The sequence below is a fragment of the Pangasianodon hypophthalmus genome, chromosome 11, assembly GCF_027358585.1.
Source record: "Pangasianodon hypophthalmus isolate fPanHyp1 chromosome 11, fPanHyp1.pri, whole genome shotgun sequence".
Lineage (NCBI taxonomy): Eukaryota > Metazoa > Chordata > Actinopteri > Siluriformes > Pangasiidae > Pangasianodon > Pangasianodon hypophthalmus.
This window is the reverse complement of record NC_069720.1, coordinates 1,787,914-1,815,093: the sequence shown is the minus strand read 5'-3', so window position 1 is coordinate 1,815,093 and position 27,180 is coordinate 1,787,914. Positions and strand designations below refer to the sequence as shown.

The 27,180-nt window shown below is 36.6% G+C and overlaps 1 protein-coding gene across 1 annotated transcript in view; it reads left to right on the top strand.

Moving 5' to 3' along the window:
• The window catches only part of ext2 (exostosin glycosyltransferase 2), a 52,382-nt gene extending 29,812 nt beyond the window's left edge, over positions 1–22,570 (top strand). Inside the window, exons 10-15 of the mRNA XM_034308644.2 lie at positions 4,793–4,982; positions 10,551–10,717; positions 12,398–12,541; positions 13,324–13,452; positions 16,377–16,459; positions 20,771–22,570. Coding sequence (XP_034164535.1) covers positions 4,793–4,982; positions 10,551–10,717; positions 12,398–12,541; positions 13,324–13,452; positions 16,377–16,459; positions 20,771–20,909 — 852 coding nt within the window. The 3' untranslated portion in view covers positions 20,910–22,570. The remainder of the gene's footprint in view (positions 1–4,792; positions 4,983–10,550; positions 10,718–12,397; positions 12,542–13,323; positions 13,453–16,376; positions 16,460–20,770) is intronic.
• The last annotated feature ends 4,610 nt before the right edge of the window (positions 22,571–27,180 follow it).

Genomic DNA, 27,180 nt, shown 5'->3' with positions numbered 1-27,180 from the left:
GCCTCACGCTAGCTAGCATGCGTGGGAAATATATAGAGCGTAGCGTCTCTGTGCGGTCTTTGAACATTTTTATTAATGACCCTACAAGCTCTTTCACATGTAGGCGTCTATACGTACATTATTACCGAGATCTACACGCAGAGGTATCTACATTTACAATCTGGATTCTGCTTGGTGTTGATTCATTTTCTGTAACAGCAGCTCTGACAGTAGCGCAGCAGGTTTTTATTAACACGCTCGTTCTAATACGTTAGCGTTTCTATAGGCACAGAGGATTTGTGCGACGAACGCTCCACTAATGATAAACGGATTAAAAACGTCTGTTGATCTGTAATGTAACATTTATGGAAGGAGTCTCCAGTGTGAGTGCTTTGAACCAGTCAGAGGTAAAGCTGGAACTTTGAGTTTTCCGATATCTTCAGGACAGAGGATTCTAATAAATTTTTAAAAAATTACAGTGATTGTTGGCAAATTGCTGTGATATAAGAAGAATAAAACACACATGGAGGTGCTGTTATAGGAAAATAATCATCTCCGGGGTGTGAACAGGAACTTTTCGTTTTCGCACTAGACATGATGTAATCGGATATCGGCGATGTCTAACACGTAAGCGGCAGATGACAGATAACGATAAATTTTTTTATAGATAGGGAGAAATTAATGGGAGGTTCATGTGTAGGGGGAAAAAAAAGCGAATATAATACCAGGAAAGAGGACATCGAGATTAATCGAAACATCAAGCTTTTTTTTTTCTCCTTTTGACTGCTCTGAAGTCAGTGAAGAAGAAGAAGAAGGAGGAGGAAGAGGAGAAACATCTGGAAATTGAAGGAGTTTGTCATTTGTGCTGAAGATTCTTAGTAATAGTGAATGGATGAAAGAATGCATCATTTATGAGCAGAATCAGGGAATAAGTAACAATAACAGATAGGACACACGTGAAAAGCACAAAAAATACCGCTCGATTTATTATATATATCTTTTTTTTTTTTTTAATAACATGAATGGTGCTTTCATGTTACTGTGAATGCTTGCATTTCAGTACAGTACAGATATGCGCGCTTTCCCTCATGGGACCCGTTTTGTCTTCGGTATTCATCAGATCTCGACATGAATTGTGCAGATATTTTTATACGTGTGGTTTTCTTTGTGTTAGAGTACTGATGCGAATCTGAGTGAAATTTCCCATTTTAAATATAGAAAGTCTTGGTGCAAGTCTTGGTGTATACTGCGTACACTTTCCTCCGTCTTTAACTCTTTAAAATGAGTTAATTCTCACACTGCAGAACTTCTTGGCAAGTAGAAATATCTTGAATTTATCTAGTATTTCCAATTATAAGGTTACGAGAAACCAAATATAAGGTTATTAAGATCATTATTTCTAAACATTTTTTGCTGATTTCAAGCTTGAATTGGTCTTGTACTATTGTCAGATAATTTTTTTTCTAATTTTGGGTCCCGAAAGAAGAAAAATGACGAAGCACAATAAGAAAATCGAAAGCTTGAAACCTGAAAACAGGATGAATAATTTTATATTTGATTCATAATGATCTCATCATGTGAAATATTAGATATGTTTGCTCAACAGCAAGATATTTTCTTTTGCTAAGATGCAGACGATAATGGTAACTTGAAAAAGTGAACTGATTTCTCGGATCTGCAAAGCTTCGCTCGTTCCTCCTCCTCCTCCTCCTCCTCCTCCTCCTCCTCCCAGAGGCCAGTAAAGAGCAGTGCTCTACATGACCGCATCAGAGAGCTTCCAAGCGAGCACTTTGCAATATTTACTTTACAGCGTCACTTGATCTCCGCTCCAGTCCGTGCATCTTTGCGAGTTTATGGGCTGTTTTTAAAGCAGGGCCAGGAAGAAGAGCCAAGCCTCACACTGGCAGCAGACAACCACTGACGCCTACGATATCCCAGCACCCCCAGCTTCACCGAGTCCTGCCAGGGCTCATGTGCACCCCCACTGCACCGACTCCACAACAGCGCAACCATAAAATTCAACTCGCAGTAAAAACGGCCAAGACCTTAAGTGTCATAAAAGTGCTGAACCAAGTCATGCAACGTCTCCTCATCTGCATACGCAAATGACATCGTTATAGCAAGATTTTTTTATTTTTCTGGAGTTAACAGGAAATGAACACGTGAGCTGACATTATAAGGGCTTAAATCACGGACGTTACTTATAAAAACTAATAAAAAAACGAATAAAAAAAATACATTTTAAAATTCTTGTTCGTATGACATATCAACACTTTAAAAATAAAGCCAGATTACCTACTAAATAAGTATTTAAATGAACAAATAAGTAAAATAATAAGCAAGTAAATAAGTAAGTAAACAAGTAGATAGGTAAACAAGTGCATATGTACACAAGTAAGTACATACGTAGGTAAGTGAACAAGTGCTTACATAAAGAAGTAAGTAAATAAGCAGGCAAGTAAAGACTTAAGTAGGTAAGTAAACAAGTATATACTTAAACAGTTAATTTAATAAACTAATAGTAGTTAACTAAGTAAGTAAAGAAGTATGTAAGTAAGTGAACAAGTACATATGTAAGCAAATCATTAAATAAACAAGTTATAAAGATGTAGGTAATTAAACAAGTATATATCTAAACAATTAAATAAATAAACAAGTAGGTAAGTAGATATACAAGTAAAGAAGCAAGTGATGTAAGTGAACAAGTACATATGTAAACAAGTAAATAAAGTAGTAAGTAGGTAAGTAAACAAGTATATACGTAAGCAATTAAGTAAAACGCATAGGTAAGTAACTAAGTAAACAAGTACGTACATAAACAAGTAAATAAAGATGTTAGTAGGTAAGTAAAGAAGTAAATACTTAAACAAGTAAGTAAGCTAAATCTACAAGTGCTTATTTACTTACTTGCTTGCTTATGTAAGTAAACAAGTAGGTAAGTAAGTAAGTAAAGAAGGAGGTAAGTAAAAACCGGAGCCAGATTTCACCGAGTGTTGACCAAAGTGCTCGATCCAGCTCCTTCCGAAGCTTCACACTTGGAGTACACAGTGAAGAATGTAGCGCTTATACAAACAGGGCATTAAACGGATTAGACTTTGATAGATCTGCGGGTGCTTTGAGAAGACTTTTTCCATGGCAGAAACACTTTACGGGCAGCTTTGGGTCCAACATTGGGCACATTTTCTCCTGATTACCGAGAGGAAATTCTTGGCTCTTACAGGCCGAGCTGGAGTTTTTTTGCTCACTGGGACTGGTGGTGCTTGAAAGTTTCCCAAGTTTTGAGGGATAAGGTTTAGGCAAAGGTCACAGCACACTCCTCCAGCTGCTTGTTACCTCTGTTTTAGTCTCTGTTGTGTGGGCTCGAAGCTCTTTGCTGTTTTTAATCGTCCGTTCGGCACTGCCAGTTTGTAGTTTTCTGCACGATCTTTAATTTTAATTCTCATTTAAAGCCATTTTCTGGGCTGCGGTGAACGTTACCTCACTGTGTGTTAAACCGTTTAGTCATGGAAAGGGTTTGCATTTATTCTAATTAGAAGAAGAGTAAAACATTTGCGTCAAATTGTCCAATTTCTTACTATTTTTTTTTAATCGAAAAACAGCAAAAAAGTGCAGTGTTACACCATCTTAAAGGTTCTGTGTAGAACCCTACAACAGAGTGTTTTCCTCTCATATGGTTCCAAGTAGAACCCTTTTACAAGGCTAAGAACCCTTCACTTTTCAACGAGCCCTTATACAGGAACTGTCTTTGTCAAATCTGTGCTACTGTTACGTTTACAGTTGATTATTTTCCTACTACAGCATGTCCTGAAGTGTTTTATTCCTCTTACACCACAGCAATTTACCAACGATTACAATTTTTGTTCATTAAAGAATGACACATCATCCTTTTTTATCCGTTTATACTTACATTTAATGTAACTTGTCTTGCAGCTTGTCTTGATACCGAGATACCGCGAGAAGTGTAAACAGTTACAAAGCTCTGACACTGGAGACTCCTTCCATATATGTTAAATAAACATCTCCTTACAGATTCAATTCAATTCAATTCAATTTTATTTGTATAGCGCTTTTAACAATGGACATTGTCACAAAGCAGCTTTACAGAAATAAATGGATTCACAAAAATATATTGTAAATATTTAAATTTATCACTGTGAATTTATCCCTAATGAGCAAGCCAGTGGCGACGGTGGCAAGGAAAAACTCCCCGAGATGATATGAGGAAGAAACCTTGAGAGGAACCAGGCTCAAAAGGGAACCCATCCTCATCTGGGTGCAACGGATAGTGCAATTATAAATAAATCCCTTCTATTGTGTACTATATGGACAAATAGTGCAATTGTGCAACCAATAAATTCATCGCAGTATTTGCAAGAGGTCCGGCTGGTTAAAATCTATCCACTGTCCACTGATGGAGTCCTGAGTACGAAGCTGCTCGTGGCAACTGCAGCCCCAAAGCCACTACAGCAATCGCAGTCCCAAGCCATTACAGTACAGCTCCCAGATCACAAGTTTTTAATCTGTTTATGTGGAGAGTCCCTGTGAATGAGCTGTTGCTATAGCAACGATAACGTATTAGAACGACCGCGTTATTGTATATAAACCTGTGATTTGCTGCTGTGCTGCTGTAGGAGCTGCTGCTATAGAAAATTAATCAACATTTTCTGACCAATCAGATTCCAGGATTCTATAGCAGTGTGGTGTAAATATTGTATATTTCCGGGAGTTTTTAATGACACCAAAGTTATCTTGTTATAATTGTGTAAATACATACTGTGTCTGTGTTTCATGTTTATTTTTTTCTCTTTAACAGAAGTGGTCCAGCGTGAACAGTCCGCTTTTCCTCCCGCTGATTCCTCCTCGGTCTCCAGGATTCACCGCCGTGGTTCTGACCTACGACCGGGTCGAGAGTCTCTTCAGGGTCATCACGGAGATCTCCAAAGTGCCGAGTCTCGCCAAGCTGCTGGTGGTCTGGAACAACCAGAACAAGAGTCCACCTGAAGGTTCGAATCAATTCTGCATTAAGTTTAATTAGGGAATTAAATAAGTAAACAAACAACTAGGTAAACATGTAAATAAATTGGCAAGTAAGTAAACAAGGAAGTAAGTAGGTAAGTAAGCATATAGGAAAGTAAATAAACAATCAATTAAGTAATCAAGTAGGTAAGTAAATAATGAATTAAAAAATTAAGTAAGCAGGTTCATAAGTAAGTAAGTAAATAAGTAAATAAACAAGTTGGTAGGTAGTTAGGTAAACAAGTAAGTAAGCAAGTAGGTAAGTAAACAAGTACGTAGGTAGGTATTTAGGTAAATAAACAAGAAAGTATGTAAGTAAACCAGTAGGTAAGGTAGTTTATAAGTAAGCAAATAATTAAGTAAACAAGTACATAGGTAGTCAGGTAAACAAGTAAGCAAGCAAGTAGGTAAATAAATAAGCAAACAATCCATTAACTAAACATGTAGGGAGGTAGATAAGTTAATAAGTAAGCAAAAAAACAGCAAAAAGTAAACAAGCACATAGGTAAGTAAATAAGTATGTAAACAAGTAGGTAGCTATTTAGGTATACAAGTAAGTAAGCAATTAGATAAGTAAACAATTAAGTAAATAAGTTCATAGATAGATAGGTAAATAAGTAAGTAAACAAGGAGGTGTGTAAGTAAACCAGTAGGTAAGCTAGTATGTAAGTAAGTAAGTAAATGATTAAGTAAACAAGTACATAGGTAGGTAAGTTCATAAGCAAACAATCAATAAAGTAAAAATTAGGTAAACAAGTCCGTAGGTAAGTGAGTAAATATGTATGTAAACAAGTAGGTAAGTAAACAAGTCTGTAGGTATATAAGCAAATAAGTAAGTAAACAAGAAAGTAGGTAATTAAATCAATAGGTAAGCAAGTACACAAGTTCGTAGGTAGGCAGGTAAGTAAGTAGGTAAATGAGTAGACAAGTAAACAAGAAACTAATTAGGTAAGCAAACAAGTGAGTAAGCTAGCAAATAGGTAATTAAATAAGTATGTAAACATGTAAATCGGTAGGTAAGGAAGTTAATAGGTAATTATAGATAAACAATCAATCAGATAAGTAAACAAGTTCATAGGTAAGTGAGTAAATAAGTATGTAAACAAGTAAGTAAGCAAGTAGGTCAGTAAACAATTACATAAACAAGTACATAGATAGGTAGGTAAGCTAGTAAATAAGTAAGTAACAAATACGTAGGTAAATAAATAAGCAAGTAAACAAGGTAGGAAGTTGGTAAGTAAATCAGTTGGGAAGCTAGTAAATACTAAGGTAAGTAATAGTGCTAGTAATACTGAAGTAAACACTTCAGTAAACAAATTCATAAGTAGTTGGATAAACAATTAAGTAGGTACGACAGTAGGTAAAGAAGAACATAAGCAAGTAAGTAAATAAACAAGTAAGCAAGTGCATAAACAAACAAACAAAAAAGAAAAGAAAAGCATATTGATTGTGACTTCTCCTAAAATTCTAAAAATTCACTAAATATTCAGTATATATTTAATGCAAATTCGATCTTAAATTATTTTTAAAAGTAGCAAAAATTAGATTGTACATAATTTCTACTCCATGTGCACATTATCAGCACAGCTGTCATTTGAGTTGTTCTTGAATTTCTTTCTCTTTTTTTTCCCCCGTGTGCACCATGTACAAACTTTGTGTTCTGTTTCAGTCCTTAACTACAAACGAGTGAGAGGGTGTTAGTAGACAAAGTTGTCAAACACTGAGAGAAAGAATATAAATTTCTTGATATAAAGTAGACTAAATTAAATCAGATTTTGTTTCTCTGAGAGTCGAGAGTCATGCCACGCGTAGAGCCGAAGCCAAACTGGTTTTCTGGCTCGTGTTTAGATTGTAAATGAGAAGCAACTATTTGGCCCCTGAACTGGTAAATGTTTAGGAAAAAAGGCCAGTGGAAAATATTTGAGCTCTTGAGGTCTTGGTGTGTTGTGTTTTCGTTGTGTGTGTCTGCAGATGCCATCACGTTCCATCAGTCATTATAAACACTTTTATGTTTGATTGCAGTTTACCCACTATTGGCAGTTAAATAAAGAAAAATAATTAAACAACTGCTACTTCAAATCCCTAAATCTTTATATTGGAGGACTTCATTGTCCATTAGATTATAAAGCGACTCTAAACGAGTGTTTCATTAAAGTTACTGTGAGACTGTAAGTTACTGTGAGCTGAGGTTTGTCTTACAGTTAATGTTAATGTTTTAGTATCAAAGGATCAATTTTTTTTTTTTATTAATTCTCAATTTCCAATGAAATAAATATTCACAGACATTTCTCAGTAGGAATGTGTGATATGGCAAAAATATCATATCACAATACTTAAAGACGATATACATCTTCAGTATAATATTACTGAAGCTATTTTTTCTAACTATATATTCAGAAGGCTGAATATAAATTTTTTGTCCAGCATTTATAAAACATAATTATTTAATTAAGAAATTGGATGGAATGGTGTGATGAAGCGGAGTTACTGTTGCTACCCTGAAAATGATTAGTTTCCAATAACAGCATGCCCTGAAGTGTTTTATTCCTCTTATACCCCAAAAATTTGCCATTGATTACGATTTATTTATTATTTGTTTATTGAAGAATGACACATCTTTTTGCTTTTTATCCACTTTTTTTTTATTTTTATCGACATTGAACGTCCATTCTCGCTTTATAGCAACGTTATAGCAGCTATAAACAGTCGTTTCTGCACCAGCCTCTCATTTTTCTCTCTCTTGAAGTTAATAAGACAGAAAAAACACAGAGAAACCGCAAAGAAGCATAAACTCCACTGTCGGTGTTACAAAGCACTGACACTGGAGACTCCTTCCATAAATGTTACATCAATGTCTTCTTACAGATCAACAATTATGTACTTTTTTTTTTTTTTTTTTTTTTTAAATAATCCAAGTCCCTGTGAATGAGCCGTTGATATAGAAACAATAACATATTAGAACAAGCACATTAGTGTATACAATGTGTGTGTGTGTGTGTGTATACATTATGTAATATGTAACTGTGTGTGTGTGTGTGTGTGTTTATATAAAATATCAAGATGTGATTGAAATGTAGACTTTCAGCTTTAATTCAAGGGATTTAACAAAAATATTGCATTAACCATTTAGGAATTACAGCCATTTTTCGAGAGTCCCCCCATTTTCACAGGCTCTAAAGTAGTTGGACAATCTAAAGTAGCAGTTTCATGGCCAGGTGTGGCCTGGTTCCTTGTTATTTCATGACAAATTAAGGAGATAAAATGTCTGGAGTTGATTCCAAGCATTGAATTTGTATTTGGTAGCTGTTCATAGTAACTCTTCACTCTGCGGTCCAAAGAGGTGTCGATGCAAATGAAGGAGGCCCTCATTAGGCTGAAAAAACAAAACAGATGTATCGGAGAGACAGCAGAAACTTTAGGAGTGGTCAAATTAACAATTTGCTACATTCTTAAAAAGGAATGCACTGGCGAGCTCAGCAACACCAAATGGCCAGGAAGACCACAGAAGACAACTAAAGTGGATGAATGCAGAATTCTTTCCTTGTTGAAGAAAAACCTCTTCGTAATGTCTAGCCAAGTCAGTAACACTCTGGAGGAGGTCGGCGTATCATTGTCAAAGTCTACAATCAAGAGATAAAAACCAGAGATTACCTCAAGATGCAAACCTCTGGTAACACTCAAGAACAGAAAGGTTAGATTAGACTTTGTTAGAAAACATCTAAAAGAAAAAAATCTGCCCAGTTTTGGAACAAGATTCGTCGGACAGATGAAACCACGATTAACTTGTACCAGAATGATGTGAAGAGAAGAGTATAGAGATGGAAAGGAAGGGCTCCTGATCCAAAGCATACCACATCATTTGTCAAACATGGTGGAGGCAGTGTTATGGCATGGGCATGTATGGCTGCCAATGGAACTGGGTCAATGGTAAGGCAAAGAAATGAAATGTTCTTAAATGGCCGAGTCAGTCACCTGACCTCAGCCCAACTGAGCTGCTTTTCACTTACTGAAGACAAAACTGAAGGCAGAAAGACCCACAAACAAGCAGCAACTGAAGGCAGCTGCAGTAAAGGCCTGGCAAAGCAGCTCAAGGGAGGAAACTTCAGGCAGACATGGACTGCAAAGGATTTGCATCCAAGTATTAAAAATAATCCTTGTATTAATAATTTTATTACAATTAAAATCTTCATAATATATGTATGTGTTAGAATGTCCAATGAGCCTGTGGGGAACAGTAATTGCTGTAATGGCTGTAATTTCTAAACGTTTAATGCAATATTTTTGTTAAAACCCTTGAAATAAAGCTGAAAGTCTACACTTCAATCACATCTTGATTGATTCATTTCAAATCCATTGTCGTGATGTACAGAGGCAAAATTACCAAAATTGTCACTGTTCAAATACTTATGGAGACGGACTGTGTATGTACAGTGAATATCTAACCTCGGCGTGTTTCTGTTTCAGCCGGGAACGAATTTATGGCTCGTTAGAGACACGTCACCATGAGCTGATGTTAGCCGTTATTTATTAAAGCTCTCTCTCTCTCTCTCTCTCTCTCTCTCTCTCTGTAATGATAGATCTTAACAAGGTGATTAGCTATGTGCCTGTTTATGGATCCTTTACACTAACAGCTTGGGAAAAAGGGGGGAACAAGAAATTAATTATGTGCTTCTCATAGATTTTAGTAATGTAATTACGTCGAGGAATACTTTGAAGTGGACTAATGGGCGAGTGTTGCCTTTGATTAGAGGCGTCAGTGGAGCCAAGCGGGGGCTTTGTGACCCATTACGACTAATAAGGTCCTCTTCACAGGTCAAAGCTGAAGCCCAGGCTGAAATAAGGACGGATTTCTTCCTCCTCCTACTTCTCCTCCATCTTCTTCTCCTCCTTGTGCAGTTAGTTAGTGTGTTTGTTTACGTCGAGCAGTTTTGAGATGCGTATGCTTCCAGTATCTGTAATTTTTAAGTATGGTCTTTTCTGGAGGGACTTTATTAACTGAGGTGATTTGTGAGTAATGTTTCTTTTCTGGAAGCTGAAGGCTAGTAACAGCGTACAAAGCCGATTACAGTCCCCGAGAGCCATCTTTGGGAGCCTTGGCGGTTTTTCTAATAATTCTGCGGACACAGAGAAATGATGTGTGAATCATTTCAGTGTTTAGTTTATTCCCTGAATGTCTATACTTTATTGGACGAGTGAGTACTCGAGAGGCTCTGTAAAATCCGTATCGGTATGCTCTCAGAGTTTAATTACACACTCCCCCGTGTCTAAGTAAAGCAGGACCTTCTCTGTAGCTTTATTAGGTGACACGATACGTGCCATCCATCTTGCCCGTGCCGTGGAGTGCTCCCAAGCTCTTACACGACTGAAAATACAACGGCTTGTCTTTCTTGCCATGCGAGGAATGTCATTGTGGTCGGATTCGTACGTGCTCGTTGTGTTTGGACATTTCTCTTTGACCTTGTCATGACCATCTCTTATTTCTCAAACATAAAACATATTAAACTAACAGGAAAAAAAAACCTCTCATTTTCTTATTTCTTCTTTCTCCTCTGCAGAATCTCTTTGGCCCAAAATCGCCGTTCCTCTCAAAGTGGTGCGCACCAAAGAAAACAAACTCAGCAATCGCTTCTTTCCCTTCGATGAGATCGAGACGGAGGCGGTGCTGGCCATTGATGATGACATCATCATGCTGACGTCTGACGAGCTGCAGTTTGGATACGAGGTAATGAACGGCGCGTCTCAATTATTTAACGATACTTAAACATATTTCTGCAATATGTATCAAAATATGTAGATTAGCTAACAGACACAGTCTGAGTTTAATGATCCTGTTATTAAATGTCTACAAAAAATTTTTAAAAGAGTTTGTACTTACGATACTCGCGATATCTCAGAAGAATGTATCGTGCCATAATTTATCACGATATCAATACTGTATCATCATATCGCCCGTCTGCACAACACGGTGCGATTACACACTGAAAAACGTCATTAAAAACATTATTCCACGTGTAAACACCTTGAGTACGTTGAAAAGTTCATATAACATTGATGGAAGGAGTCTCCAGTGTCAGTGCTTTGTAACCGTCAGAGGTAAATCTTCAGGACGGAGGAGTTTACGCTTTTTGTGTAAGGAATAACACATCTTGGGACATGCTGTTATTGGCAATTAATCAACGTCGGGGTGTTAACAGTAACTCCACCTCGTCTTGGATTGTTTTTACTACAACAGCACCACATGCTGAGTGTTTTATTTCTTACATCATAAAGCGATTAAGCGATTTATAATTTAGCAAAATAAAATAAAGATCTAAAAAAAAGCAAAAATAGAGATATGCTAATTATTTTTTTTATAACGTTTATAATAAAAGTATACAGTGTATAAGTCATGTAGTATATGATTGTGTATAAAAAAACACCTACTTACTGCTAGCTAGATTTCCCGGGTCCAATGCTAAGTAATAATAAATATAACACTTTCTTATTTTGGAGTAATTTTCTAATATTGTTAGCTCCAGACTCCAGACTCATACCTTTTAAAATTTGATCCTTTTTCCACTTTAAAGATGCAATAGTTGATTTTCTTTTATTACTAATAATAGGAATAGGCTGCAAAAATATGTAGAGCGTGATTTAAAAAAAAAAAAAATTGATGGTTTAACCCGTGATCTCAGGAGAAAAGTATTACGTGACTGAGAAAATGTCTTCGGAAAAACTGCACTGACAGTCCAGAATGCGTGTTTGTGTTTACATGGCTGTCCTGTCAGTCATTTTATAAACACTCCCTCACACCCTTAACTCCGCCCCCCTGCTCTTATTACGCAGAAGAAGAACAGCAACTGCACTTGTGACCCTTCTAATAAATCATTATAGTGTTATATAGTGCGCTTGACTCTAGTTAGCATGCTAATCCTAGTTGAACCACCCCTTTGTGGTCATGGGTGGGGAAAAAGGATTCAAAATTAATTTGAATCTTATTCAGCTCCACCTACTTAACTGATAAAGACCTAATCTTAATCAATTTTACCTAATCCTTAAAATTTACCCAATGCACCTTTAAAGCGTTTATTTCAGAGCTGTGATTTCTTTTCATGTTCTAAACTCATCCCACAAATCGTTCCTCATGTCTGGACACAAATACGTGTAACAGACTCGGTTCACTAAACACTCACCTGCAAACGTTTATACGCTATTGAGAGACCCGAGCATAATTTATGATGACTGTTGAGATACGGATGTCTGGCTTCCTGGAGTCAAACCGGAACGATATTCCGTGATATCTCTGGAATTATGTGAGTCAGTGTAAAATACAGTGTCGGGCTATTGTAAATATTTTTGTTTATTAATTTATAACAATGCACATATTGTTTGTCTGAGGTAGTTGGTCCTGTGTGTCGTTTAGGTGTGGCGGGAATTCCCAGACAGGCTGGTGGGATATCCCGGTCGACTCCATTTATGGGACCACGAGATGGGGAAGTGGAAGTACGAGTCGGAGTGGACCAACGAGGTGTCCATGGTGTTGACTGGAGCTGCGTTTTATCACAAGGTACTCGAACCTGCACCATCTTCCAAACTTCTGATCAACGTTTGGTTCTTATAGTCAGTAAGACTCGCGTTAGCTGGACGCAGAAATGTAAGACTACACTTACTACTTAATTTTTAATAAAGTGATTTGAAATATAATTCACATACAAATCCCAAATTACAAGATTAGATGGAGAAGTACAAATCTACACTTCGCTCACATGATTAAATATTAAGAATTAAAACTATAGTTGCTGTAAAATAAAACTCCAGGAGTGCTAATATTTGTGTTTCATTATATAGCATGTTTATAATGCTGGCACACATTAGTATTAGGATAGTGTGCTTGGGATTGTGTTGTGTATTTCAGTGTGTTTTGTGTTTTTATGTGTTGTGTAACATTTCTATTTATTTTTCATAAACCTGCAGCAGATAAAAATGAGCCATTTGGTTAAATCTGGTGCATTTACATCATAAATACTGATGATTAATGTGTATTGTCCGTGTTAGAGAATATTTGGTATAATATTTGGTGAACTTGTTCTCTCCTTTGTTAACAAAAAAACACGAATTACTTGTGTGTAGTATAAGTTTGTCAACGTGTGTTTACTGGGAGATATATACTTATATAAAGTTACACCCCAATATTTTAACAAATATTATAGGAAATTTTAGCTGTATGTATTTCACTCATCACGCAGACACCTCTGTGTCGAGGTCGTTTCTCATCTCATCACGATTCAAAACCCATCTGTTTTTATCCGTCTCTTTTCGTTATTCTTCCGTATTCGTTTTGTCTTGCAGTACTTCAATTATCTGTACACGTACAAGATGCCGGGAGACATTAAGAACTGGGTAGACGCTCATATGAACTGTGAGGACATCGCCATGAACTTCCTGGTGGCCAACATCACGGGGAAAGCGCCTATAAAGGTAAATACTTTTATTTCAGTTCAGTCTTTCATTCGTTATATTTGCACTGCTTTTTATCTGAACTTCATAGTTAAACTTCCAGCATCAACTGTATAGATCACGCACCATGAATTAGATTTTATTTCATTAATTTTTTTAATGAGATTTGTTGTAAGCTGTGTTTTGGTGAGAGAGACTTTTGGCCTTTAACATTTCACTATTCAATTCTGAAATCTTTGAGTGGAATTTAAAAGGTTTTTGCAACTCTGACTTTTTTTTTTTGTTCTGAAATTCGGTTTTAAAAAAACACCCAGACTTTTTGTTTTTCCATAAACTGCAAAATTACATCGACAAAATATTTCTAAACCAGATATCAGTGATCTTGATATTTAAGAGTGCGTGGCTCTTAATGCATGGTTTTTCCTTCTGGAGCATCAGTGAGCGTTTGAACCTTCTGTAATAGTTGCATATGAGTCCCTCAGTTGTCCTCAGTGTGAAAAGATGGATCTCAAAATCATATAGTCATTGTTGGAAAGGGTTCAAATACACAAAAAATGCTGGAAAACCAAAGAATTTGTGGGAGCTGAAGGATTTTTCTGAAGAACAGCAGGCAGTTTAACTGTTCAGCACAAACAAGAGACTCATGAACAACTATCAGTAAACAAAAAAACACAGCTGTGGATCATTCAGGTAACAACACAGTATTAAGAATCAAGGGGATTTTCATATACTATTATTTTCTCTTGTGGACGATATGTAAACATCTTTTATGTGAAATATCTTATTCAGGTCAGCACTAAATAAACAATAACATGCATTTTGTATGATCCTCTTATTTTGGTAAAATAATAAACATTTTGCTGATTCTGAAAGGGGGATGTAAACTTTTGACCTCAACTGTATATTAGTAAGCTTTAAAATGGGTGTAGAGATGCTAAAGGTCTCTCATCATATTCATGAACATACACAAACTTTGCAAGTATATCAGGAACAAAAAAAAAAATCAAATAAACATTTATAGTTTTTTTTTTTTTTTTTTTTTTTGTCCAAATTGTTTTATTTTCAAGTAATTTTATTAGCATTGCATTTCTGACTCTTATCATATCATTTATTGGAATTTGAAGAAAAAAAACTCATCATAAATAATTAAATGACTTTTAGCACTTTGGAAAAATTCAGATATTTAAAAATAAGTGCTCCCCGTGGAGATGGAGATAAACAGCGATCCCTTTACTGACCCGGCTTAGACCTCTGTTATCTGTGTGTCACCGGACGCCTCTCTTCTGACTCATGTGTTTTCCTAAAATCTCCAGAACCTCCAACTCCGAAGAGTCCGTTAGATTTCCAGCTTTAATTCTGTCTTAACTCAAACCACACTCACCGCCTCCCGCTCTCTTTTCAATTCCCTAATTCCTGCTATAGAGTCGCCTACTTACTGAAATACTGCATTTTACAGTAAAAGCTGTTTTTTTTTTTGTCTTATTAACATCAAGAGAGAGAAAAAAAACAGAGGCTGGTGAGAGAAAGAATGTTTATAGCTGCTATAACATAAGTGAGAACTTGTTTCATAGACATTCCACAATGTTAAATGTAACTATAATCAGATAAAAAGTATGATGTGTCATTCTTTAATCAGTAAATTTGGCAAATTGCTGTGATGTAAGAGGAATAAAACACTTTTGGACGTGCTGTTATAGGAAAATAATCAGTTCAGGGTGGAAACAGTAACTCTGATTATTTTACTCTAACAGCAACACACACACACACACACACACACACACACACACACACACACGTTTTATTCCTTACTGATTCTATCACATCAGTGAATTTCGTGTTTGCTTTATCTCTGTTTGAGATTGAGAAATATGCCATATAAATCCAGCAACTTATTCTCTTCTTCTTTCTTCTTCTTATTTCCCTGTAATTCTTGATCTTCCTTTTCAGCTTGTTCTTCTTTTTCTTTTCTTGTTGTTGTTGTTGTTGTTGGTCGTCGTCTTTTTTCTTTTCGTTCTTCTTTTCTTGTTGGTGCTGTTCTTCTTCTTCCACTTCTGCTGCTTATTCTTCTTTTGCCTCTTCTCCTTTTTCTTTCTTTTTGTTGTTTTTCTTCTTTTTTGTTGTTCTTGTTCTTTGCCATGTGCTTCATCATCTTCTCCTCATCACTGTTCATCATCATCATCATTGTCTTCTTTTTCTACTCCTTGTACTTCTACTTCATGTTTTTGTGCTTCTTCTTCCTGCTCTTCTTGTTATTCTTCTTTGTTTTCTTGGAATTTTTGACCTCCCTCTTCTTTTTGTTTTTCTTCTTCTTTTCTTGTTCTTGCTGCTGCTGTTGTAGCTCTTCTTCTTTTTCCTTTTCTTTCTTCTTCTTCTTCGTGTTCTTTGTGTTCTTTGTGTTCTTCTTCTTCCTTCTTCTTGCTTCTTTTTCTTCTTTTTGTTGTTCTTGTTCTTCTTGTACTTCATCTTCTTCTCATCATTGTTCATCATCTTTTTCTTCTCCTTGTTCTTCTTTGTGTTTTTCTGCTTTTTCTTCTTGTTCTTTTGTCTTGCTCTCATTATTATTATTATTATTATTATTATTATTATTATTACACATGGCACTCCACTTTACCCACACTAGAACTGTGTACTATTCGGCGCTGCACTGTCCTTTCCTCAGCCTACACACGACTATTATTATTATTATTATTATTATTATCTTTATCGATTTTTTTGTTCATATTAAACACACAGCACTGCTCATTACTAACAGCGTTATCAGTACAGTGTAACACATTTACAGTATGTTTAATTAGCGATGAGCACGTCAGAAATTTTAAACCTCTGATATAGGTTCAGAAGAGTGAAGGCCATAAAAGATTAGTTTTTTATTAGTTTATGTAAAAGTAGTAGTCAGATTGAAGGAAATTCCTGATCCGCACTGATTGGCCCTCTTTCCTGTGCAGGTGACGCCACGTAAGAAGTTCAAGTGCCCCGAGTGCACGGCGATAGACGGGCTGTCGCTGGACCAGACGCACATGGTGGAGAGGTAAAGTATAAACTGAGTGTAGGACAGAGCAGAACCCTGGCAGCGCTCAGGACCTGGCATGGCTTCCGCCTGCATCTGAAACACATTCTGTATTTTCTCCCCCCCAACAATAGCCTCATTGTGGCGCTTCACAGGAGACATGTGCATTTATCAGCCAAACACTGAGGAACTTCTCCATCCAATTTCAGGCTGTGTTTGCGTGCCAAGCTCGAGTCTGATCAGCACGGCGACTTTCACGCTAAACCAGAGCACAGAAAATAACGGCTTCCATTTTCCCTAACGGCTTTCCAGAAGAAAGAACACACTCAAGTGGACAAATCACTACACACACGTTTCCAAAATCTTGTATTAGTTTCTGTTTTAGTTCAGGAAAGAAACCAAAGCCAGTTCTACAGTCTGCACTCCTTCTGTGGGAACCTTTAAATCTCCTACATAGTGTGTTCTCGATTAGCTAAGAACCCTTCTTTATTCAGCAGACCCTTAAAGAGTGTACCAAGACAGCTAAATGCTGAACTCCTGACAGGTTCTGGATGCTACAAAGAAAATAATGAGCAGTAATTTGTACCACACTTACCCAAGGACCTTCAAGTGTTCTTTAAGTCTTTCCATGGGCTTTCAAAAAGAGTTCTTTGAAATCAAGTTGAGAGGAAAATATTTTGTTGTAAGGTTCTACATAGAAATTCTCCTTCTTAGTTTTTTTTTTGAGAGCTAAGAACCTGTAATTCTCCAACGAAGCATTTAAAACCTCCTGAAGAACCTCCTGAAGGGTGTGATATCACTCATTACTTTTATCTAGAACCTGTCAGGAGTTTAACGTTTAGCTCTCTTGCTATTCGGTACACGCTTTACAGAAAAAAGGGTTCTTTAAGAGTTCTTTAATGCTATGTTGAATAATTAAGGGTTCATAGCTTTCAAAAAAGGGTTCTACTTTGAAACTTGTTTGACAGGGAGGTATTTTGTTGTAGTGTTCTACATGGAAACTTTAAGGGTTCCTGCAGAGAGACCACAGAAGAACGCTTAAAGGTTCTAAAAAGATTTTTTTTTTAAGAAACAAAAGTTTAGATTTGTTAGGAAGCTGAAGTTAGAGCTAAAGGTTCTGAGTAGAACCCTACAACAAAATATTTTCCTGTCACAAAAGGTTTCAAAGTAGAACCCTTGTCTGAAAGCTAAGAACCTTTAATTATCCAGTGAACCATTAAAGAACCCGTGAAGAACCCTTTGTTCTGAGAGTGTGCGTATTAACTGGGTAATGTGTGTGATACAAACTCCAAATTATTGCTCATTATTTTCTTTTTAATATCTAGAACCTGTCAGGAGTTTAACGTTTAGCTCTTGGTACTTGTACACACAGGGTTCTACGGGAGTACTTTAAGTGTTCATTGGATAGTTAAGGGTTCTTGGTACCCCATGCACTCCTGGGAAAAAAAAGTTATTTAATGGTATCTTGAATAATTAAAGGGGTTATTATCTTTCAAAAAAAAAAAAAAAAAAAGGTTCTTTAAAAGCATTTTGATAGAAAATTATTTTGATGTAGGGTTCTACTTAGAACCTTTGGGGTCTTCCAGAGAGATAACCAAAGAACTGTTATAGATTCTATATAGAACTCTACAACACAATATTTTTCTATCAAAAAAAAAAAAAGTTAAAAATTTTTTTTGAAAGCTAAGAACCCATAAATGAATCCTTAAAAACACTTGAAAGAACCCTGTCCTGCCTGGCCGTGTAGTACTCGGTACACTCTTAGAAAAAAGGGTTCTTTAAGAGTTCTTTAAGGGTATGTTGAATAATTAATTAGTGTTAGGTTCTTTAAAGAATTCTACACAGAAACTTTAAGGTCTCTGTCATAAATACAACAGGAAAAAAGTACTTTTTTTAATCCTAAGGACCCTTAATTATCATATGACTCCTTAAAGAACTCGTGAAGAACCGTTTTTTTTTTTTTTTCTTTTCCTGGGAGTGTGTTTATTAACTGTTAATGTGTGTGAAGCAAACTCCAAATTATTGCTCATTATTTTCTTCTTAATATCTAGAACCTGTTAGATGTTTGTCCTCCTCGTGCTCTTATGGTGGTTCTTTAAGGGTTTGTTGAGTAATTAAGGGTTCTTAGCTTTTAAAAAAAAGGATTTTTTGAAACCTTTGGAGATAGGAAAATATTTTATCAAAAGGTTCTACATAGAAATCAGAAAAGTTTTTCAGTTCTTTAAAAGCTAAGAACCCTTAATTATCCAACAAACCCATAATGAAACACTTGAAGAACGTTGTACGACCTGGATAAGTGTGTGACACAAACTCCAGCCATTTGGTTCTCGGTGCAGTTAGAATAACGGGTTCTCTAAGAGTTCTTTAAGGGAATGTTGAATAAATTAGGGTTCTTAGCTGAAACCTTTTTGAGTGAAAAATATTTTCTATATTCTACCTAGAAGCTTTAAGGGTAAGCGAAGAGACAACCAAATAACTTCTACATTTTTGAAGGGTGAATTTTAATAGATTAAGATTTGTTAGGAAGAAATTTTTGATCCTAAAGAGTCACTTTTTAAAAAATAAAAAATTCTAGATAGATGATTATAGAGAAACGGAGTGATGCAGAAAGTCGAGACAGAAGAATTGCGTGAAAATACAGATACGTAACAGTGTTAAGAAAGTTAATTGCGCTTCGTTACGTGCCACCTCTGCGTGAGTGATGGCTTTAACACTTGAAAGTGAGCCGGTAGCCTGCGCTCCGCTCCGGGCCTGAACAAGTGCACGACCTTGGAAGTGAATAAAGAGTGTTACTAATAGAGTCTGGCTCCACAGACCATGCAGCCCTTTGACTGGAGGCTCAGCGGAGATTGATGGGGTCTTTCTGGTCACGCTTCTCGCTCTGAACATGTTTCCTGCCATAAAAGCCAGGCTTTGCACCGCTTCAAAAAAAAAAAAAGCCAGCGCTCTGCAATCTGCACTCAGACAGTGGCTTGCATAAGTATTCACTCCCCCCTTTAAACTTTTCCTCATTTTGTAGTGGACCTAATTAGTATTTTATATCACACATACCTCAAAATATTGATGTACAGGTGAAAAATCTGTATCTTTGCAGAATTACATGCAAATAAAAAATGTGAAAGTGTAGTTGTGTAAGTATTCACCCCCGGTGTTGTTGTTGTTGTTGTGATTTAGTTCTGATGGCACCGGTTGCTCTTCTTCTTGTTCTTCTTCTTCTTCTTCTTCTTCTTTGGTGTCATTTTCCAGATTTGCATTTCTCTCTCGTAACTTAGACACATCTCACTGTACTTACTAAATAATACCTACTACTGTTTAATACAAACTGAAAATGAGGAAAGTTTTTAAAAAACGAAGAAAGATTTATTGGTGCAAAATTACACACTGCAAATGCTACATAAATGATTAGAAAAAGCACATTTTCTTTGCCTCAGTGAAAAACATGTTCTGATTCTTCAAGGGTTCTTTAAAGGTTTACTGGACAATTAAGGGTTTTTAGCTTCTTTAAAAAATATCTAATGGTTCTGGGGAAAGTTTCTACATATACCCACAAAACACAGTGTTTCCTATCGGAATGTAGAAACACTTTTCTGGAGGTTAGGAGCTCTTAATTATCCAATGAAGCGTTCATACAAAGTACTTCAGTAGATTCTGTGGTGTGTTTGTGATAGTTCTTTGAATTTTTTTGTACAGCCAGATGTAAATTCTCATCACAAGTCTTTATCGCATCCTAGAGAGGTCCGTTTAGATTTAAGTCATTGGCTAGCTCTTGAGTCTTGCGGGAAAAATAAATATTTCATTTACTCTGACTTGCGCTAAAATTCTATCAGGAGGAAGAAAATAATGTTGTGCCTCTCAGAAACTTTGCGCAATTTTGTCCGACTCAAAACTCAGCTCTGATGTAAATCAAGGTTGGTCAGTTATCTTAGCTTGAACTCAAAAGCTAAAAAAACTACATCCAGTCTGTCAGGTAAGAGTTTATTTCAACCATTAAGCCGATAAGTTCACTGGAGTCCGTCTAAAGTGTCACGTGATGTTAATGGAAATACGCCTGTTCTTGGAAGATGTCACAAAATTTAGGAAAAATATGAATCCTATTCACAATTACATCCATTGTTAAAAAATGGAAAGAATATGGCACAACTATAGAGAAGCAGCCAAGAGGCTAAGGGTAACGCTGACCATGTGCTACCACCACCGTGCTTCACAGCAGGCCCGGGTTTCCCCCGCACATAGTACTTATGCAAGGAACTGAAGATATTAAAATGCATCTTGCAATGTCTCTTTAATACACACCTGTATTTTACACATAATCTCTCTTTTCTTTTCTCTCAGGTCTGAGTGCATAAACAAATTCGCGTCCGTATTCGGCACCATGCCTCTGAAGGTCGTGGAACACCGTGCTGATCCCGTTTTATACAAGGATGACTTCCCGGAGAAGCTCAAGAGTTTTCCCAACATTGGAAGTTTATGACCGAGTCTCGCTCCTGTTCTTTACACTTTCGTCTTGTAAAAACCACGTCACAGATGCTCTAGGACTCATCGATGTTTAACTTTTTAAGATAAGAGCACGTTTCTTCTTGTTTATGATGTGATGTGACGTGACAGAGGAAAACGTCCTGTTGCTGTATCTACACATGTTCTTTTATCGAGATGGATCTCCAGGAACTTGGAAGGAAGAACCGAACAACTGGAACGTCATGGAGCAGATTGTGTCTGTCGATAACACTGAAAATTAGGGTCCACTGAAAAACAATGTTTGACCTTGAGAAGCTGAAATCATGGCTTTTTATATGTTTTTATGGAAAACGAGGATTGGATTGGAGAGTCTCAGAGCAGTATCAGTATATTAAACTTCCAGGAGCTCTCAGTGGTCCGGATTTACATTTCTCACTCTGAATTACTCACATTTTACTGTCTTTCACTGTATTTACTGAATAATACATACTACTATTCAATACAAACTGAAAAAGGGTTTTAAGCGTTAAAAATTCAAAAAGGAGTTTAAAAATATTTACACTTATTTTAGTAAAGATTCATCGGTACCAAATTACACACTAGAGCTGCTAAGTAAGTAATTGGAAAAAGCGAATTTTCTTTATTACAAACCGGAACTTAAATCCCGTCACATTTTGGTTCCTACACTCTTAGAAACAGTGATTTTCTCAAGAGTTCTTTAAGGTTTAATTGGATAATTTAAGGGTTCTTAGCTTCTTAAATAAAATATCTCTTGGTTCTGGGGAAACCCTTAAAGTTTCTGCGTAGAGCCATACAATAAATTGTTTCCTAACAGAAATGTTTCCAGGTCGAACTGTTTTTAGAAGCTGGGAATTAAGCTTAAATTATCCAATGAACCCTTAAAGAACCCTTGTAGAACCCTGTGTGTACCAAGAGTTAAATGTTAAACTCCTGATAGATTCTAGGTATTACGAAGAAAATAAATAAATAGAACCCTATGGCAAAATGTTTAGGATGGGAAGAACCATTAATTTTCTAATGAACTCTTAGAGAACGCTTGAAGAACCCTTTGTTCTAAGTGTGTGTTTTAACAAACTCCAAATTATTGCTCATTATTTTTTCTCATTATAATTTCTTCTTAATATCTAGAACCTGGCAGGAGTCTGACATTTTAGCTATCATGGTTCTCCGTACATCCTTAGAAAATAAGGGTTCTTGAATGGAATTTGAATAAATAACGGTACTTCGCTTTCAAAAAAAGTATTCTTTAAAATATTTTTGATTGGAAATTTTTATTTGTAGAGTTCTACATGGAAACTTGAAGAGTTCCCCCAGAGAGATAACCAAATAACTATTAAAGTTTCAATCTAGAACTCTACAAGACAATATTATCTTAAGCTCTCCAAAGAAGCTCCAAATTATTGCTCATTCTTTTCTTCTTAATATCTAGAACTTGTCAGGAGTTTAACGTTTCGCTTTTGTGGAGGAAAAAGGGTTCTTGAAGCTTCTAGCACTTTATTATACGGGAAGAGAGAGAACCTTAAAGAATTCCCTCATGAGGAAAAGCTGAAGAATCAACCCTTAACGGTTCTAACGTTTCTGTAGAGTGTAGTACATGTCCAGGTTTTACAGGTTTTCAAAAATAAAACTATTTTTCCCCAAAAAACCTTTAAAAAATAAACGATAGTCAGAATTCTTTCCTGCAGAGGAAAATTTGAGCACTTTCCAGTCAAATGTTTAGAAATTCCTCAGAAATTGAAAAAAACATCTCAACAAACACTAAGAAACAGTGATGGTGCAATCCAAGACATATAAATACTGTCCTTGTTTTAATCAGGGGTAATGTTTGCGTTGTGAAAAATAAATTGCGATACATTTGCGTAATTTATCTAACAATTAACCCTGTTTATAAAAGGATGTGTGGGTTTTAGGCGTGAGCTACGGAAGCGATTTGTACAGTAAACACAGAGGTGCCAACATTTACGGTTAATCATAGCTCTGTCAGCGAATGGCTAATTACGTAACATTTCCGGTTACTTTATATTTGACTTGTTTCTATGGCAATACATGACGTGGAAAATCTTTTTTTTTTCGACTAAATCAGCGGTCAGAACGCAAACGAATAAAATTCACCTGGCGAAAAGGCAGATTCACAGAAGGGGAAAGGACGCTGGTGTGACCTGTGGGGCTTTTTTTGTTGTTGTTGTTGCAGTTACGTTCGCTACGTTCTGACTTTATGTAGGTTTAGCTTCGGTCTTGTGAGCGAATAGGAAACAAGTAGGCGGGGCCGCCGACTCCGATCTGTATAAAAATGGAGGAGATTCTAATTATTAAGCAGCGCTCACATCGTGCGATCTTTCCGTCACTTGTTTCCGTCATCGTCTAACAATATAACACCTGCTAAGATTTTCATGTTAGCCGTCAATGCTGGCTCCTCTGTAAATACCGCGGTCTTTAGTCAATAGTAGCATTTCACAGTTATTCTTGTAATATATCCGTCTGTGTGAAAGGTTTTTTTTAATTGTTATTATTATTTTTTTTAAACAGTAAATAGAATAAATCACAAATTGAGTCACGTGTCTTGTGTCTGGACTGACATTTATAAATATTCCTTGTTAAAAGTTGACGAAAAAAATACATCATCTATTAACAGTGTAAGAATTCTCCTACATATTACTTTTTTTGCATTTTTTCAAGATTCCAACTGTCTATTCTTATTTTTTTTTTTTAAATAAAAGTTTATCTGTATGTTTTTTTGCGTTTCGTAATTTTTTTTTCCACGTTTCAAGCAACAAATGACTTGTTTTCTAAAGCATGCCTAAGTGACATTGTGAAGTTAAAACTAAGCAGTGGTGTGTGTGTGTCTATGTGTGTGTGTGTGTGTGTGTTGTGTGTTTTTTTTTTTTTTTATGGTTTCTGTTGTCTAGGGATGGAGCAGATGTCTGAGCTCTGTGAATGATTTAAGTGCAGGAGCCTGCATGTCTGAGATAAATGCATTTCATCTCTATGGGGAGTGAAGTTGTGAAGAGAAATGTATTCCTGCTCTGCCTGTTCCCTGACAGAGAAAGAGAAAATCTGGTAAGGAGGAGGTTTCAGCAACGACTCGGGTATTGGAAATGTCAGCGAATGACCAATTACGTAGCGAGAGCCAGATTGTCTGCAGCTCTCTGCTTTATGAAGTGTCTGTTATTTAGTCCAAGCGAGCGTTTGTGGGAGTGTTGCAATTGCTTCGGGTTTAAATGGGTCTACTTTATGAGACGTGTGTGTGTGTGTGTGTGTGAGAGAGAAATAGAGAACGCACTGAGACAAGCGTTCTAATAAATTTCTCATTGTTTCTATAGCAACAGCTTATTCACAGGGACTTGGAAGGTGGACGCTCCACTAATAATAAACCAATTAAAAAAACATATTGTTGATATTTTGTAAAGCGATGCTTATTTCGGAGTCTGCAGTGTCGGGTAAAGCTTTAACGTTACATTTTCCGACATCTTCGGGACGCTTTTGCGGTTTGTGTGTAACATGACAAGCTGCGTATCTTATTAACATCAAGAGAGATTTAAAAAAAAAAACAAAAGGAGGGAGGTGAAGGAACTACTGTTTATAGCTGCTATAACTAGGCACTAATTAACATCAAATGTAACTATAAATGAATAAAAATAAATAAAAATCTCAATCAGTGGCAAATTGCTGTCGTATTAGTGGACACCGCTTGACACCGCTTCAGAATGTCGTTGATTATTTTCCTGTAACAGCACCACGTGGAGTGTTTTACTCAAGCTCTTTTATAGTGTCCCGAGGAAGATCACAGCAAAATGTGAGTCAATGTTAAGGATTTTATTGATCAGTATCTAAAGGGGGGGAAAAAAAACACAAGCACACATACTAACACACTCAGATTCTCACACACACACACACACACACACACTCAAAGCCTCAAATAAAACATCTTAAAACGAGCAGAGCTCCCTTCCCCTACATCGGTTAGAATGTAATGTTCTTTTCCCGTTGCTGGAAGACGGTCAAACCCACGCTGCTTCTTCTCTCCGCTGGAACTCCATTAGTCCAATTTATTAGAGAATGGAAGAGGAATGGTGGAGCTTTGAGAATGCATGCGATTTCACAAGCCAAAATCTTAAAATAGTCTGCTGAGTGGGAATTGTCCTGGGGCAAAAAAAAAAAAAATTGCTCACATAAAACCAGTGGGAGCCTTGGACGGTTTTTCAGAAACGCTGTGATTTGTAGCTGAGTCATGTGTAATTACGGTTGTGTAAGACAAGTTTGGGACAATGAGAAAAAAAAATCAATTAAATCAAATGTTGGAGCTTGATTATAAACTGCTTATTAGTGATATCAAACCCAGGTCAGTAACTACGAGCAAAACCTTTGTAAGTGCAATAACTTACTGTTGTAAATCTCACACACACACACACACTCACACACACACACACAATACATATATATAGAATATCGACAAGCTTGAAAGTAAATAATTAATTAAAATGCCGTACATTTAGCTTGAAGCTTTGGGAGGAGGAAAAAAATTAAAAATGTATCACACCAGGGAGAAAAAAAATCACGTTTTAAATCCTGAAATCCAAACACAAACCCCAACCTCACACATGAAATAATATTAAATTCCTTGCAAGGATAATTACAACAAATTAATTACATTTTCAATTCCTAAACAGCAAAAAAAAAAAATTAACGCACAGAAAATTGTACATGCCCGCACACAAAAAGCATTATATTATTATTCTAGAACTTGGATATGCCTTCTTCAGTAGTATTAGAAGTGACAAGGGACGACGCAGAGATGGACTTCATTCATATTTTTTCTTTTTTTTTTGGTTGTTTTTTTGTTATTTTGTTTGAACACATCATCTTTACACAGCTATCAGTTTGAGTTTAATGCTTAGTTTAGAACCTGTAGTTTTTTTTTTTTTTAAACCAAAATTATCCCACAGCCATTTTAGTGACCTGAGTTCTTGTGGCTGAGCTGAGCTGAGCTGCGATAGCCACCTAAAGCCAGTCGTAAAATAATCCACCACCGAGAACCGACATCTCAGTTCTGTCACAGAATTCCGATCCGCAGTTGTCCGGGCGATAATTAGGAAAACTTCGCGAATGTCCGAGAGTCGATCGTTGAAACCGTGAGAGAGCGAGTCGAGCCTGGTGCAGTGTGTGACTTTGTGAAAGAGGAGCCTTGACAGCTGAGCGCGAGCATGAGCGAGGCATGTTTGTTTTGCATTTACTCTGCACACAGCTGTGTGGACCGTCCTTTCTCAGAACGCCGGAACGCGATATCATCGCTGTGGCCCTCTGAGTGACCCAAGAGCGACAAAACTGGCATTCTACATGGTACAGGAACGCTTAGAGGGATTGAGACAAGTGCTAACAGTCAGCAACATCTATATGCTCATGTTTTAATGCAAAAAAGAAATTGGATCCACTGATGCAACTGGATTTAACCCTTTCTCGAAAGCTAAGGAACCAACCTGACTCTTAAAGAACCTTTTACGAATCCTTTTGTACCACATACCAAGCTTGAATTTATTTCAGAAAACCTGAACGTTGTGTCATCATGCTATGCTCTGAGAAAATTCAGAACCCTTCTTGGTTCTGTGTAGAACCCTACACCAGAAGGGCTTCCAAGCAGAATCTTTCAGGAAGCTGAGAACCCTTGAAGATCCCATTTTTCTAAGATTGTACCAAGTACCAAGAAACTGCATTGTAAACTTCTGACAGGTTCTAAGTAAGAAATAATGAGCAGAAAAAAGGGTTCTTCAGGGGTTCTTTAAGGGGTCATTGGATAATTACGGGTTATTAGCTTGCAAAATAAAAAATGGTTACACTTGGAACCTTGTCTTAAAAGCTAAGAACACTTTATCTTATCTCTTAAAGAACCATTCAAGAACACTTTTCTCCAAGATTGGTACCAAGAACCTACTTGAATCTTATTTCAGAAAACCTGTACACACCCTTGACATAGTGTCCTTTTGAACCTTTCTAGATTTTATGCAGTGTTTCCATATCAGAATGGGTTCCATGCAGAACCTTTCAGAAAGCTGAAGAACCCATTTTTATGAGTGTAGCGAGGACCAAGCTGAATAAACCTCTGACAAGTTCTAGGTATTAAAAAGAAAATAATGTGAAATGATTTGAAGTTTCTACCAAATAGTTACCAAATTAACACATACACTCTAAGAACAAAGGGTTCTTCAAGGGTTCCTTAGATAATTATGGGTTCTTCATTGCGTCATTCTCTCGTTACCGTTAGTTAAATCAAG